The sequence below is a fragment of the Rhinatrema bivittatum genome, chromosome 11, assembly GCF_901001135.1.
Source record: "Rhinatrema bivittatum chromosome 11, aRhiBiv1.1, whole genome shotgun sequence".
Lineage (NCBI taxonomy): Eukaryota > Metazoa > Chordata > Amphibia > Gymnophiona > Rhinatrematidae > Rhinatrema > Rhinatrema bivittatum.
The window spans coordinates 18,538,289-18,554,086 of NC_042625.1; the positions used below are offsets into that span (position 1 = coordinate 18,538,289).

The following is a 15,798-nucleotide window of genomic DNA, read 5'->3' on the forward strand; positions in this document are numbered from 1 at the left end:
ATTGTAATACTCACTCCAGTGCTCACAAGAGACAGCATAATTCTTTCATTTAAGGCTAAAGTTTCTCCTTGCTTCATTTTGATTCTCTTCTTATCTAAACATTTCATTGCATACCTGAAAGACAGATTGCATAGACAATTCTTGAAATAGATTGTACACCAGTCTGTAATAAAAGTATTCCTTTTTAATGGTGTAACTGAACATCTCCATTATTGGATGTACTATATGGGGAAACATGTTAACATCTATGGGAATGAGGTTTCCAATTCACAACTAATGTGCCAACCCTGCGGCTTGCCACTGTCCTGAATGGGCATTTTTACACCAATGTCTGTTATTGGAATTTACCCTATGTTCAAAATTTTTTTTTAAATGGATTTTGCCCTTTATCGGGCGGATTTTAAAAGCCCTGCTCGCGTAAATCCGCCCGGATTTACGAGAGCAGGGCCTTGTGCGCCGGCGCGCCTATTTTCCATAGGCCGCCGGCGCGCGCAGAACCCCGGGATGCTTTTTGGAAGGGGGCGTGTCGGGGGCGGGGCCGAATGACGCGGCGTTTTGGGGGCAGGACGTGGCGTTTCAGGGGCGGGCCCGGGGGCATGGTTTCGGGCCGGGGCGTGGCTGTGCCCTCCGGAACCGCCCCCGGGTCGGGTCTCGGCGCGCCAGCAGCCCGCTGGCGCGCGTGGATTTACGTCTCCCTCCGGGAGGTGTAAATCCATGGATAAAGGTGGGGGGGGGGGGTTTAGATAGGGTTGGGGGGGTGGGCGAAAGAGAGTTCCCTCCGAGGCCGCTCCGATTTCGGAGCGGCCTCGGAGGGAACGGAGGCAGGCTGCGCGGCTCGGCGCGCGCCGGCTGCCCAAAATCGGCAGCCTTGCGCGTGCCGATCCAGGATTTTAGAGGATACGCGCGGCTATGCGCGTATCTTATAAAATCCAGCGTACTTTTGTTTGCGCCTGCTGCGCAAACAAAAGTAAGCGATCACGCTTTTTTAAAAAATCTACCCCTATGTGTTCTGGGGCAGGAAGGGAAGGGGGTATAATTTTGAAACCATGCAGCTTGTTTGCAGATCCATGAGTACAAAGCAATTTTCAAAGGGAACATCCCCATGGAGTTTCCCTTTGAAAATACAGGACTGGCTGACGCATAATATCATGCATGGGGATTGGATGTCTGCCAGCTCTGCCTTCCCCTTTCACGCCTTATGCAGCATTGGTAAAACAGCACATTTCCTTCAACCCACAGAGGGCAAATTTCAGCTGATAAGTTTACAGAAGTAACTGTTCAGTTATCCAGGTGAAATTGTTGGACAATTGCCCTCATTCTCAGTAAACTCAAAACCCCATTATTAGAGTGGGAATTGAACAATATATAAAAATATCAAAGATTGCATAATTTGTGCAAAGGCCAGCAAGCACAGTTTCATAATAAAGCTATGGTTTTCCAGTTTATCATGACTGCTGAAATCTTGCAGCTTTTAATAAAAATGTCTTATTTTCTCTCTAAACATATTTGTGGCAAATTTATTCAGGTAAAGTTAAGCATATACATTTTCCAAGATATTCAGTGAAATTCACATGCATTGAATATGGGGGCATATTTAATTATACATGGAACTTTAAATCTAGAACTGTGATTTCTCTAACCAGACATATGCATAAATTTAGCAAGAGAGAGTTGAATATGCCCATTGAGTGGCTAAAGTTTAGCCTCGCCCTCAGATCAGCTTCATTCTTACTTTTTGTTTGAATAGATTATGGGGCGGATTTTAAAAGGGTTACGCGCGTATCCACTCCTGTGCGTGCCGAGCCTATTTTGCTTAGGCCCGGTGACGTGCGCAAGCCCCAGGACGCGTGTATGTCCCGGGGCTTGAAAAAAGGGGTGGGGAGAGGGCGGGGCCGGAGTCTCCAGGCACAGCGGCCATTTGCTGCTGTGCCCGGGATCACGGGCCAGCCATTGGCCGGCGTGCGCAACCTACACCTGCCCAGAGGCAGGTGCAACTTATAAAATAAAGGTAGGGGGGGATTTAGGTAGGGCTGGGGGGCGGGTTAGATATCAATTAAAAAGCAGAATGAAAATACAAACAAAAAACAAACTTTGAAATGTTTGTATGCTAATGCCAGAAGTCTTAGAAGTAAGATGGGACAATTAGAATGTATAGCAGTGAATGATGACATAGACTTAATTGGCATCTCAGAGACATGGTAGAAGGAGGACAACCTATGGGATAGTGCTATTTGGGGGTACAAATCATATCGCAATGACAGAGAGGAGCACCCGGGAGGCAGTGTAGCGCTTTATGTCTGGGGTGGCATAGAGTCCAACAGGATAAATGTCTTGCATGAGACTAAATGCACAATCGAATATGGGTAGAAATCCCTTGTGTGTTGGGGAAGACTATAGTGACAGGATTATACTACCGTACACCTGGTCAAATGATGAGATGGACAGTGTAATGCTAAAATTAGGGGAGCTAACCAAATTGGTAATGCGGTAATAATGGGAGATTTCAATTACCCAATATTTACTTAGGAAATGTATCATCGGGACATGCTAGAGAGATAAAGTTCCTGGATGGAATAAATGACAGTTTTATGGAGCAATTGGTTGAAGAACCGACAAGAGAGGGAGCAATTTTAGATCTAATTCTCAGTGGAGCACAGGATTTGGTGAGAGAGATAACAGTGGTGGGGCCACTTGGCAATAGTGATCATAATATGATCAAATTTGAATTAATGACTGGAAGGGGGACAGTAAGCAAATCCACGGCTCTCGTGCTAAACTTTCAAAAGGGAAACTGATAAAATGAGAAAAATAGTTAGAAAAAAACTGAAAGAAGCAGCTACAAAGGTAAAAAATGTGCAAGAGGTGTGGTCATTGTTAAAAAAAATATCATCCTAGAAGCACACTCCAGATGTATTCCACACATTAAGAATAGTGGAAAGAAGGCAAAACAATTACAGGCATGGTTAAAAGGGGAGGTGAAAGAAGCTATTTTAGCCAAAAGATCTTCATTCAAAAATTGGAAGAAGAATCCAACAGAAGAAAATAGGATAATGTATAAGCGTTGGCAAGTTAAATGTAAGACATTGATAAGACAGTCTAAGAGAGAATTTGAAACGAAGTTGGCCGTAGAGGCAAAAACTCACAGAAAAACCTTTAAAATACAGTGGGCCCTCGACTTACGAACGGCTCGAGTAACGACCAACTCGGGTTACGACCAACATGTCAGGGTTTGACTTATGAACAAAATTCGAGTTATGACCATAATTTTCGGTTTCGAGGTACGGCCACATTTTGAGTTACGACCACAGCCACATGTGTGCCGCGTGCATTTTTTTTTTTTTCGCGGATTGGTTGTGTATCACATTTTTTTGGTCTTGGAGGGCGGGACTTCTACAGGGATTGGCTGGCTACTATTGCTGCTTCTACTAATGGGACCCAGGCGCACGTGGGCAGACCCGGCACGCAATTTCAGCAAACACTATCGGGGGACATTGGGGGATATCACTCAGCTGGCAAGGTACAGTAATGTGCTCAGAAGCGATTCGGATGGGGAAAATAGTTTCTGGAGGGCATGATATGTGCTCCGAAGTGGTTGGGAAGGGGAAAATAGTTTCTGGAGAGCAAGAGATGTGTTCAGAAGCGGTTGGTAGGAAGAAAAGGGTGTCTGAGGTTGGTGTTTTTTCTGTTAGGTTTCTTTTTTTTTTTTTCTCCTGCAGAACTGCACTTTTATCAAAGAAGTGTTCAAAATGGCCCCAAAGATAAAGAAAGCAATCACAATCGAGACGAAGAAAGAAATTGTGCAGAAATTTGAGAGCGGCATTCGAGTGACCGATCTCGCTGTCATATACAGCATGTCAAAATCCACCATTTCAACAATCTTACAAAGAAAAGATTTGAACAAGGAAGTTAGTGTGGCTAGAGGTGTCACTCAAATTTGTAAGTCACGATCAACAGTAATAGAAGAGGTAGAAAACCTATTGCTAGTGTGGATAAATGAAAGGCAGATGGCAGGTGATTGCCTATCTGAGTGTCTAATTTGTGAAAAAGCTAGGGCTATAAAGGCAGATATCATAAAGGATAAGCCATCAGCTAGTGAAAATGGTGAAATATTTCGTGCCAGTAAGGGGTGGTTTCACAATTTTAAAGCAAGAACTGGTGTTCATAGCGTAGCTAGGCATGGTGAAGCTGCCAGTTCTGATAGAAAGGCTGCCGAAAATTACATACCCCACTTCGAAACAATGACACAGAGAAATGGCTTTTCCTGTCAGCAAGTTTTCAACTGTGATGGACTTTTCTGGAAGAAAATGCCCAAGAGAACGTACATTACCCAGGAAGAGAAAGAAATGCCAGGTCACAAGCCAATGAAGGATAGGCTAACCTTATTGCTATGTGCCAATGCGAGTGGTGACCTCAAGATAAAGCCTCTCTTGGTTTATCACTCTGAGACCCCAAGAGTGTTCAGAAAACAGAATGTCATGAAGAATAGGTTAGGTGTCATGTGGAGATCTAACAGAAAAGCCTGGGTAACAAGAGTCCTTTTTCTTGAGTGGATTAGGGAGGTTTTTCTGTCCTACTGTACAGAAATATCTTGAGGACAAAGGATTACCACTCAAGGCTCTCCTCATCATGGACATTGCTCCTGCTCACCCATGAGACTTGGAAGACGAGTTGGCAGAAGAATTCCCATGGCTCACCCTAGAATTTCTTCCACCTAACACAACTTCTCTACTGCAGCCTATGGACCAGCAGGTCATAGCTAACTTTAAGAAGCTATACGCTAAGGAACTGTTCCAGAAGTGCTTCCAGATGGTTTCAGATACGGATTTAACCCTTAAAGAATTCTGGAAAGAACATTACAGCATCCTTTCATGTGTGGGGTTAATAGAGAAATCCTGGACCAATGTCTCTCAACGGACATTGAGATCGGCCTGGAAGAAAGTGTGGCCTAAAATTATAGGCCACATGGGTCATTAACCCTGTGGTTAATGACATTGTCACTATAGCCGAGTCCATAGGCTTGCAGGTAGACAGTGCTGATGTTGAAGAACTGGTGGAAGAACACTCAGAGGAATTGTCTACAGAAGAACTTCAGCAACTTCTGGCTGAGCAACAGAGAATGCCAGCCGAGGAGCTTACTGAAGAAGAGGATCAACAATCATTGCAGCAAATTTCCTCTTCTGGAATTAAGGAAATCCTGAAAAAATGGACAGAGCTACAAACATTTGTAGAGAAGACCCACCCAGACAGAGGAAAAGCCAATCATTGCATTCACTTGCTCAATGATAATGTCATGTCATACTACAGAACAGTGTTGAAGAAAAGACAGAAACAGACAACCTTAGACCAGTTTTTAGTTGTGAAAAGGTTGAGACCAAGTGAGCCCAAAGCAGGTCCTAGTGAGCTACAGACTCCACCAAAGCGAGAAAGGACACCAGAAAGCCAGATTCCAGATGTTCTTATGGAATGGGACTCTCCTTCTGAACAATAACCACTTCCATTTCATCCCCCGATGCTGTTTTCAAACCAAAGATGTCAACTTTTAAATAAATAAATAAATGAAAAATAAACTTGAATTGTTTTTTCTGGTAGGCTAAGCACATTTTATAACTTTTTGGTGAGTACACTAGGGAAGTATAGGTGTTTCTGGTAATTACAGACCTCATACAACCGTTTTCTATTGTAGAAATGGTTAGGTAAGGGGTGCTTTTCAGAGGTCTGGAATGCATTATGGGTTTTTTCCCATTATTTCCTATGGAAAACAAAGTCTTAACTTACAACCAACTTCAGTTACAACCAGCCCTCTGGAACCAATTGAGTTCGTAAGTCAAGGGCCCACTGAATATACGAAGCAGAAAGCCTGTGAGGGAGTCAGTTGGACCGTTAGATGATCGAGGGGTTAAAGGGGCACTTAGAGAAGATAAGGCCATCGTGGAAAGATTAAATGATTTCTTTGCTTCGGTGTTTACTGAAGAGGATGCTGGGGATGTACCCATACCGGTGAAGGTTTTCATGGGTAACGATTCAGCTGGACTGATTGACAAACTGAAGAGTAGTAAATCACCTGGACCAGATGGTATACACCCCAGGGTTCTGAAGGAACTAAAAAATGAAATTTCAGACGTATTAGTAAAAATTTGTAACCTATCATTAAAATCATCCATTGTACCTGAAGAGTGGAGGGTGGCTAATGTAACCCAATATTTAAAAAGGGCTCCAGGGGCGATCCAGGAAACTACAGACCAGTTAGCCTGACTTCAGTGCCAGGAAAAATAGTGGAAAGTGTTCTAAATATCAAAATCACAGAACATATAGAAAGTCTTGGTTTAATGGAACAAAGTCGGCATGGCTTTACCCAAGGCAAGTCTTGCCTCACAAATCTGCTTCACTTTTTTGAAGGCGTTAATAAACATGTAGATAAAGACGAACCGGTAGATGTAGTATATTTGGATTTTCAGAAGGCGTTTGACAAAGTTCCTCATGAGAGGCTTCTAAGAAAAGTAAAAAGTCATGGGATAGGTGGCGATGTCCTTTCATGGATCACAAACTGGCTAAAAGACAAGAAACAAAGAGTAGGATTAAATGGACAATTTTCTCAGTAGAAAGGAGTGGGCAGTGGAGTGCCTCAGGGATCTGTATTGGGACCCATAATTTTTAATATATTTATAAATGATCTGGAAAGAAATACGACGAGTGAGGTAATCAAATTTGCAGATAATACAAAATTGTTCAGAGTAGTTAAATCACAAGCAGATTGTAATAAATTGCAGGAAGACCTTCTGAGACTGGAAAATTGGGCATCCAAATGGCTGATGAAATTTAATGTGGATAAGTGCAAGGTGATGCATATAGGGAAAAATAACCCATGCTATAGTTACACAATGTTAGGTTCCATATTAGGAGCTACCACCCAAAAAAGAGATCTAGGCGTCATAGTGGATAACACATTGAAATCATCGGTTCAGTGTGCTGCGGCAGTCAAAAAAAGCAAACGGAATGTTGGAAATTATTAGGAAGGGAATGGTTAATAAAACGGAAAATGTCATAATGCCTCTGTATCGCTCCATGGTGAGACCGCACCTTGAATACTGTGTACAATTCTGGTCGCCACATTTCAAAAAAGATATAGTTGCGATGGAGAAGGTATAGAGAAGGGCGACCAAAATGATAAGGGGAATGGAACTGCTCCCCTATGAGGAAAGACTAAAGAGGTTAGGACTTTTCTGCTTGGAGAAAAGATGGCTGAGGGGGGATATGATAGAGGTGTTTAAAATCATGAGAGGTCTAGAAAGGGTTAATGTGAATCAGTTATTTACTCTTTCCGATAATAGAAAGACTAGGGGGCACTCCATGAAGTTAGCATGGGGCACATTTAAAACTAATTGGAGAAAGTTCTTTTTTACTCAACGCACAATTAAACTCTGGAATTTGTTGCCAGAGGATGTGGTTAGTGCAGTTAATGTAGCTGTGTTTAAAAAAGGATTGGATAAGTTCTTGGAGGAGAAGTCCATTACCTGTTATTAATTAAGTTGACTTAGAAAATAGCCACTGCTATTACTAGCAACAGTAGCATGGAATAGACTTAGGGCTAGATTTTCCTATGTCGCAGGTCTCCCTGAATCGCACGCTAATGGGGGGGGGAAGTGGGGGGCCGGCTTTCGCACCCAATAGCGCCATTATAAAAGGTGGGCTATTGGGCGCGAAATAGGCAGCGAAAAGGGTTCTTACCTTTTCGCTGTCCTCGATGTCCGCACGATGTCCGCCCCGGTGCCGCCCCCAACTCCTCCTGTTCCGGTCTTGACGCTGCCCCCATTTAGTGATCACACGTGAAAAGTCCCTTTTCGCGTGCGATCGCTTTGGAAAATAACCCCCTTAGTTTTTGGGTGCTTGCCAGGTTCTTATGGCCTGGATTGGCCACTGTTGGAAACAGGATGCTGGGCTTGATGGACCCTTGGTCTAACCCAGTATGGAATATTCTTATGAATTTATACATTTAGTTTTAAGTAGCTGAAAATCCTTAAGGTCCATCAGCAAATTCATAAGTGTAAGTCCTTATTTTACACATGTAGATTCTAAACTTAAAATTTTACCCCAAAATTCACTGGAAGGAAAAAGAACTAAGATCTAAGAATCAGACCGCAAATGCAGCTGAGAAGAAAGAAAATTTATATTTGAAAGAATTTACGTACTGCTATTGCTATAAAGAATGAACTAAAAATACTTTTGTTTCCTTTCATGGTTATTGTAATATAGTCATACAGGAAACTGTAGTGAATTGATCAGGATTTCTATTACCTGGAGCACCCTGTGGTTTAAACAACTGACCTGAGACTATGAACAGCACAGCAGGGAAAGGCATTAATAGCTGGAACTGCAGGGTGCTCACAAGCTAGGTCGGTTCAGACTGCTGAAGGGGGGTGAGGGAAGAAAGAGGCACTGTCAAAACGGGAATTTCTATTATCTGAAAAACCTCTGTAATGTCCTTGGTCCCAACCATTCTAGATATGAGATACTGTACTTTCACTTCTATTGGAATTATTTAATCATAGGCTAGCTTGGCATAGTGATTCAGATCACACAGAAAAATGATTTCTCTAAGAAACTGGGTCTTCCATACCACTTTTTGCCTCTGGCCTGAGTCTAATTTAGGACCCTTGTAACACAGTTTACTATAAAGTTTGACTCTAACGAAGATTTTGAGGTAGAAAAAGCGGTTCTGACCTTCTATTCACATTGGTTATTTGAAATTTCATGAAATTTAAGTAATGTGATTGCCATATTCACTTCAGAATGGAAGATGCCATGTAAAGCCATATAAAGAAGCAATGATCAAACCCATGAAAAATCATACATTTATTAATGCAATCCAAGACAATATCACCTGTAATTTGTTTCTGACCCTTATGAACTTTCAAGAAATATCAAATATTTTTATGACATTTCTGTTCTGAAGCATTAAAAAATGGCTTTTTTCTCAATATACTATATTTTTTCTCAACAATTCTGGGAAATCTGGGTCATAATTAACTTACTTGTCTTTAATTTACAAGGTCTCACTATACCTCTAATCTACAGTAAATATTCATGGCATTACCACTGTGACCAACCCTGCGGTTTGTCACTAGATGGCCCTGTGTTCCTTACCATCTGGACTAGTAACAGCTTGGGATTTTCCATTCTCCTTCCGTCTCTCCACTGAGCTGACTGGATTGGCTCTCCCAAGGACATAGATGGAGTTAGAGGTAGACAGAGTGTGGGAGTTCAGTTTTGATTTAGGTTTTGAAGAGTAAGGAATGGGCTTTCTTTTCTCCCTGCTAAGTTGGGCCAACTAACCCAGCTTGGTGATTTTTCTTGCATTCAGAGGAGATCCCTTCTCAGTGCACTCCCTGTCTGAGAGAGTCTGCCTCCCTATTGTAGAGAGTGAAGGTTTTGTAGCTTTTGATAAGTTTTCTTATTCTGGGGAACACCCTGTGCTTGGAAAGGAGCAACCCCTCCAATCCCGATAGCAGGGGCTGGAGACCTGCGAGCTACCCCTCTACTCTCTAGAGGAAGCAAGACCAGTGACAGCACTACCCAGTGTGAGATGTTTTGGACAGAGACTTTGGATTTTTCCCCTTTTTGTTCATGTGGAGGTTTTTGTCCCAACCCTCTGCACAACCTGGTGAAGGAGATTGAGAGCTGTGAGCTGAACATCAGGCCTCTCTCCCTGAGAGGTCCATCAAGGTTGTACCATCAAGCCTTGGGAGACTCCCAATCGGATCTCCACACCAAAGGGATCAGGCCACAGGCTGTGGGCTTCAGACTGAACTTTGGACTCAGGTAGGATCTTTTTGAGACATGGGGCTCCCTCCTAGGATTCCCCTAAGAGATGAGAGGGCAGTGGTAAGCTCGCTCCCAGGAGCTGGAGAGATGGACATCAGCACCCCAGCAGAGACCCCATGTGAATAGTTCATCTGTTCAGTTTCATTTGTTGAATGTTTGTGGGACAGTGATTGATCTTTTAGAAATGATCGGTAAATATGATTTGAACACTCAGTCTGAGTCCAGCCTATCCTTGAGGAGAACACCACACTAGAAAGACACACACACACACACCCACATGCACGCACACGCACGCACACACAGACACACACAGACACACATCAGGAGGACTCTGCATCACCTGGGCCACAGAGGATTTCCTCTTCCCCCACAGAAAGAGCTCACTCCCTGGGAGGTGCAGGAAGAAGGGGAAGGATGGCAAGGTCAGCCCTGACCAATACTTTTATGGCCCTAGTGGAACCCACAACACCCCAACAAAGGGTTCCACCATTAATTCATCTATTCTGCTACTAATGGTGTTTCATGCCTATATACACAGTGGGCCAGATTTTAAATCTTACGTGCGTGGGGTACATTTGTGCGCGCTACCCGGCGCGCACAAATGTACACCCAATTTTATAACAAGCGTGCACTGTCGCACGCATGTTATAAAATGCAGGGTCAGCATGCGCAAGGGGGTGCACACTTATGCACATTGCTCGCGCCGAGCCCGAGGGCAGCCCCGATGGCTTTCCCCATTCCCTCCAAGGCCACTCTGATTTCGGAGCGGCCTTGGAGGGAACTTTTTTTCGGTCCCCCCCCCCACCTTCCCCTCCCTTCCCCTATCTAGCCCACCCCCCAGCCCTACCTAAATCCCCCCTACCTTATTTTATTTTTTATACCTGCCTCTTGCAGGCGTATCTTGTGCGTGCCGGCCGGCTGCCAGTGCGCGAACCTCTGGCACGGCCGCTATGCCGGAGGACTCGGGACCGCCCCCACATTGGCGCAATGCCCATGACCCCACCCCCGGACCGCTGCCCCGCCCCTTTTTCAAAACCCCGGGACATACGCGCGTGCCGGGGCTTGCGCGCGCCGCCGAGCCTATGCAAAATAGGCTCGGTGCACACAGAGGTAGTTTCTCGGGGGTTATGTGCGTATACTCTGCGCATAACCCTTTGAAAATCTACCCCAGTGTGCACTAATTTAAATCTGCTTGTTAAAAAAAAAAAAGAAAGAAAAACCCTAGACTTACATTTTACCAGTGTCAGCTTTTCGGCAACCATACACTTCTCCAAATCCACCTCGACCAATTATCCTATGCACACTGAAGTCATTCATGGTCAACTGTTAAATAAGAACAATATTTTTGTATTTTAAATTATCTCGTTTCTTAGCTGATTTACTGAGTTCACAGATCCTAGAGAACAATGTAAAGTTGTAGGTTAACATCATACATTTGAGAAAATACACACAAAATTCAGTTTCTATTGTAAACTCAATGTTACTGTGAAATATGAATTTGTAAATTGTATTTTCTCATGAAAAAAAAAAAGAATAGACTTCTTGTTATATTATTTCAAAGATGTGGAGGACACAAAATTGATTTTGATAGCTTCAATGTACATACATTTCATTTCAGCAACATTTCTGCCACAGAGCTTTAGGGAGCAGGTGTCAAACTCCTTGCCTCAGTGAAAAGTCTGCAGATATTTCATTTTCAAAAAGAAAACTGACCCTTTGAAAATAGTCCATGCACTTGCTCTTTGTGCGGATGAAAGTTCAATGGAAAATGATGCATGTAGATCTGAAAACCACCCACCCTGCATGTGGAAAAAAGAACATGCGGCGATCAACACCACAAGTCCTTTTATTCATGGGAAAAGTGGGCGGGGCTCAAAGGTGGAGTTAGCTTTGGGGGGGGGGGGCGCAACACCACATGTAGTTTTACAGTTTTAAAATTATACACAGGAAGTAATCTTCAAAGGAGTTACACGTGTATATATAACATACTATTGTAGCAATTTTCAAAAGCCCACTCATGCACATACAGCCTGATTTTCAAAAGCATCAATAGGTTTTGCCTGTGTAAATGCACTTTTAGGGGCTAATTTTCAAAAGGATTTACACATGTAAATGTAACTACTATTGTAGCAATTTTCAAAAGCTACATACCCACATAAAGTGCACTTGTGTGACTAAATCCTATGGACAATTCAATGGCATATACTGTAGCAATTTTCAAAAGCCCACTTACAAGGATTAAGTGCATTTACATGTGTAAAACCTAGTTTTAAGCACGTAAATCCTTTTGAAAATTACCCCTACAGTGAGGATATCTTTCAAACAAATTCGCGCAGTGGTAAATATGTATGTATATAGTTGCGAGCAGATCTATGCTTGTATTTATAAGCTGTACGTAGGATATGTGCATGTTTTATAAAATACGAGTATCACTACCTGCAACATAAACATATATGTAAGCTTAAGTGCAAATACATGCAATACATTGAAACCACGTATATCACTGCATTGAATGTGTGTACTTTTCCTTCCTATTTAAAAAGTATACATGCGTATATTTTCCACATGAAACTATATAAATAGAAACTTTTTTCCCATAGACATAAATTAGAATAAACTCTTTAGAATATCTGGCCCATAAATTAAGATTCCCTCAGATTCACCCAGATTTAGACTGCTCTGAGTTAAGTGAAACTGCTGAGTTCAAATCCCATGTCAATAAAGTAACCAGGTCAAGAAGATGAGCTATTGCTAGCAGGCCATTATTTAGCAACATGAGCAGATTGGTACGTAAACTATGGGTCTGATTTTCAAAAGCATTTACACGCTTAAAACTGAGTTTTACACATGTAAATGCACTCTACCCATGTCAGTGGGCTTTTGAAAATTGTTATATTATGTGCCATTGAATTGTCTACAGGATATTCACATGTAAATGCAATTTACTAAAATTACCTCCTATGTGAAATAAGATTATCTGCCTATAAAGAAAAAAGGTTTAAGGTACCAAATTCCTTTGTGATACTTACATGAATATTCAGTTCTACATTTTTCCACTGGCAAAATCTAGTAAACTTGTCACTGCAAAAAGAAAAAAAACAAAAGAAGCACATAAAGCACATTTATAAAAGTTAGTGAATTCTGATGCTGTGGTAAAAGAGATGGTTTAAAAAAGCAAAGCAATAAAAATTTGCTTCTGATGCTGTTCAGGATTCATTTGCTTCCTGAGCCTGGTTTCTATTCGTCAGGCTCACCGGGGTAAGAGAGTCTCTAGGGGCCTGGGAAGAGGAGAGGGGACAGTGGCCAGGCTCGGGGTGCAAGCGGGCTAGGCTCTAGATGGAGCTATCATCTTTGATTCCTCAATCTTTTGCTATGATAGTTGAGCTGGACAGGATGTGGGAGAAGGTTCAAAATGGAGACAAAATCCCAGACAGCTGCGAACCCAGGGTCAGAGTGCCATAGCCTCAGTAAAGGCTGGATCTCACTGAGCTGGAACCCGTGGAAACTGACGGGAAAACATAAAAAGGAAGCACTTTGTCTTGAATACTGATTTCTCTGCTCCGGGTACTGCCTTCTTAAAGTATGTGATGTCTCTCTTTCCATATTCCCCAAAACCAGGTAATTTTGTTCTAGTTTCAGTCAAGATGTCCTTTCCATGCATTCAAACATTTTACTCATGTTAAGAAAAGGAGATTTAAAAATTGTCTAAGCAAGACATTTTATTTCCCATTCAGAAGAATGCAGTATATAATTAGGGCTTCTGATTTTAGGTTTTAACTGATAAAACACGGCCAATGCAAACATAAAATAAAATAGGTGTTTACTGGATTTACACCACAAAAGCACCACTTCCCCTAATACTCTCTCACCCCCCCTCCCCCTTGCCTGCTTTGGATCCTCCACTCTTTTTTTGTCTCTCTTCCACGCTGGCTGACGACTCCTCAGCTGCACCAAGTGCTTTGCAGCTAATGGGCCTGCATTCTCTTCCTCCTGCTGGATCTGTAGTACAGCCACAGCAAGCCTCAGAGCTGGTGGTGAGAGGGCAGAATGAGCAAGGGTGGGGAGAGTGGTACTGAGACTCGGGGAGAAAGCAGAAGACAGAGGGGTCAGGCTGGGGGAGGGCGAAGAGTGTGACAGATTGCTTGTTGTGGGGGAAGAGAGCTGGGGCTGTGGGTGAGGGAGAGCGCTAATTGGGAGAGGCATGTGCTAGTGGCTGGGGGAATGTAAGAATTGTTTTATAATGGAATTATATTTGATTAAACTGGAAAAGGTATCTCGCAACAGTACCTGTACCTCAAAAACCCAGATAAAAAAACCCAATATTTTCTGCCCATAATGGGCTGAAAAATGTAGAACCAAAAGATGGTTAAGCAATCAGACTGTGAGATTGTTTCTTATTCTTGTCGTTTTTTTATTACACCAGAGAATGTCAATTACCAATCCAATGCACAACAATGGGGCTGGAGTAGAAACGTATAAAATGCTAGATAAGCTTGCTCCTAAATCTTTGTGTTTTCAAAGATTATAGGCTATCTGAAAGAGTAAAATTGTAGATGTTTTATAGATTACAAGAAGCTGTGAGTAACATCTTGTGCCATAAAAGCCGTCATCATGTGCTGTTTGAGGCACATCTGTTTAGCTTCTATACAATGCGTTCATACCAAACCAACATGATATTATTGTCCAATATACCACACAAGTCATCTTCCTACTACACCTACTATTTCACAAAACTCTTCACCTGGGAAGACTTCAAGGAAGCTAAAAGCTTCTTTGAAATATAATGAAATAGTTTTGGACATGGCTGGCTGCCTACCATTAAGGAGTGAGGGTAGCTCACAGGAGGATCCCAGTGTATGTCAATCACATCTCTACCACCGGGTAGCATGCACAGTGCAGTTACTGTAAGATTTTGTTATAAAAAGATATGACAAATGTTCACTAAAATTTATGCAAGTCTCTGCAAATCAGCAGCAGTGACATTTATGCAGTTGAAGGCTATAATAGCAGTCAAAGGAAGAAGCTTATTTCTAACCTTGTAATAATTCAAAGACAATGTTTACAAATTCCTGAACATTATTACTGTCATTAATACAGAAGAGTATGTACATAGTAATTATAAGTTATAATTCACTAAGATTATCTTATTCCAAAACTAGAGGTGGGAAAGAGAGGTAAAACTCAAGGTTGGCTCAAGGCCAAACCATAATTCTGGCTTAGATATCTGTCTATCAATGCAGAAGAGCCAAGAGAAAACCCAGCTGGAGAAAACATTCAGTTATCACAAATCCAACCACAAACCTATGGCAATCGTGGACACTTTCTTATGACACAACAGTCCTGGGAAAGTGTCGGTGTTGCAATACTGACGTTCCATCTTGTGAATAAAGCTGTAAACAGAGTTTGTTTTGACTTAGTTATAAAATAGCTTTCATTGTTATACTTTGCCATCTCCATCAATAAGAGTAGGCCAAATATTGAAAGCTATCCGGATATTTAACTTGGCCAGATATAACTTATCCAGCTAAATTTCATGGCACATTCAGCTATATGTTATACCGCTACATATCCATGTAAAAGTTGCTACTTAACCGGATAAGTTATATCTAACTAAATTAGACCTGCTCTATGGCAAGTCTAACTTATCCGATTAACTTAACGGGATAAGAGCACATAGCACTACTTATCCAGTTACCTTAATTAGACAAGTTGCATCGTCCAATGCGCAGATATTAAGAGCACGTTTAGTGCTCCTTAGCCAAATAAGAGACCTATCTGGCTAAGTGTGGCTGCTGAGCATAGTGATTCTTTGTTGCATTTTAGTCTTGATATGGAAGAAAATCTCCTGACATTCTCAGGGTTTCCTATTGGAGAGAAGCCAGGAATCAGTTTTTGAATAAGCAGTAGAAACCTTGAGAATTCTGTGAGAATCTGAGAAACTTTTGGCCAAAACAGAAATCTCCTGATCAAACGATTAGA

General features: G+C 42.2%; 1 protein-coding gene across 4 annotated transcripts in view; it reads right to left on the reverse strand.

The window, feature by feature from the left end:
• GRK3 (G protein-coupled receptor kinase 3) overlaps nucleotides 1–15,798 on the reverse strand; it is a 551,671-nt gene that overhangs the window by 108,714 nt on the left and 427,159 nt on the right. For all 4 annotated transcript variants that reach the window (XM_029620117.1, XM_029620115.1, XM_029620116.1 and 1 more), the window contains 3 exons: nucleotides 12,849–12,900; nucleotides 11,051–11,142; nucleotides 15–114 (listed from right to left, as the gene is read on the reverse strand). In XM_029620117.1, coding sequence (XP_029475977.1) covers nucleotides 15–114; nucleotides 11,051–11,142; nucleotides 12,849–12,900 — 244 coding nt within the window. The remainder of the gene's footprint in view (nucleotides 1–14; nucleotides 115–11,050; nucleotides 11,143–12,848; nucleotides 12,901–15,798) is intronic.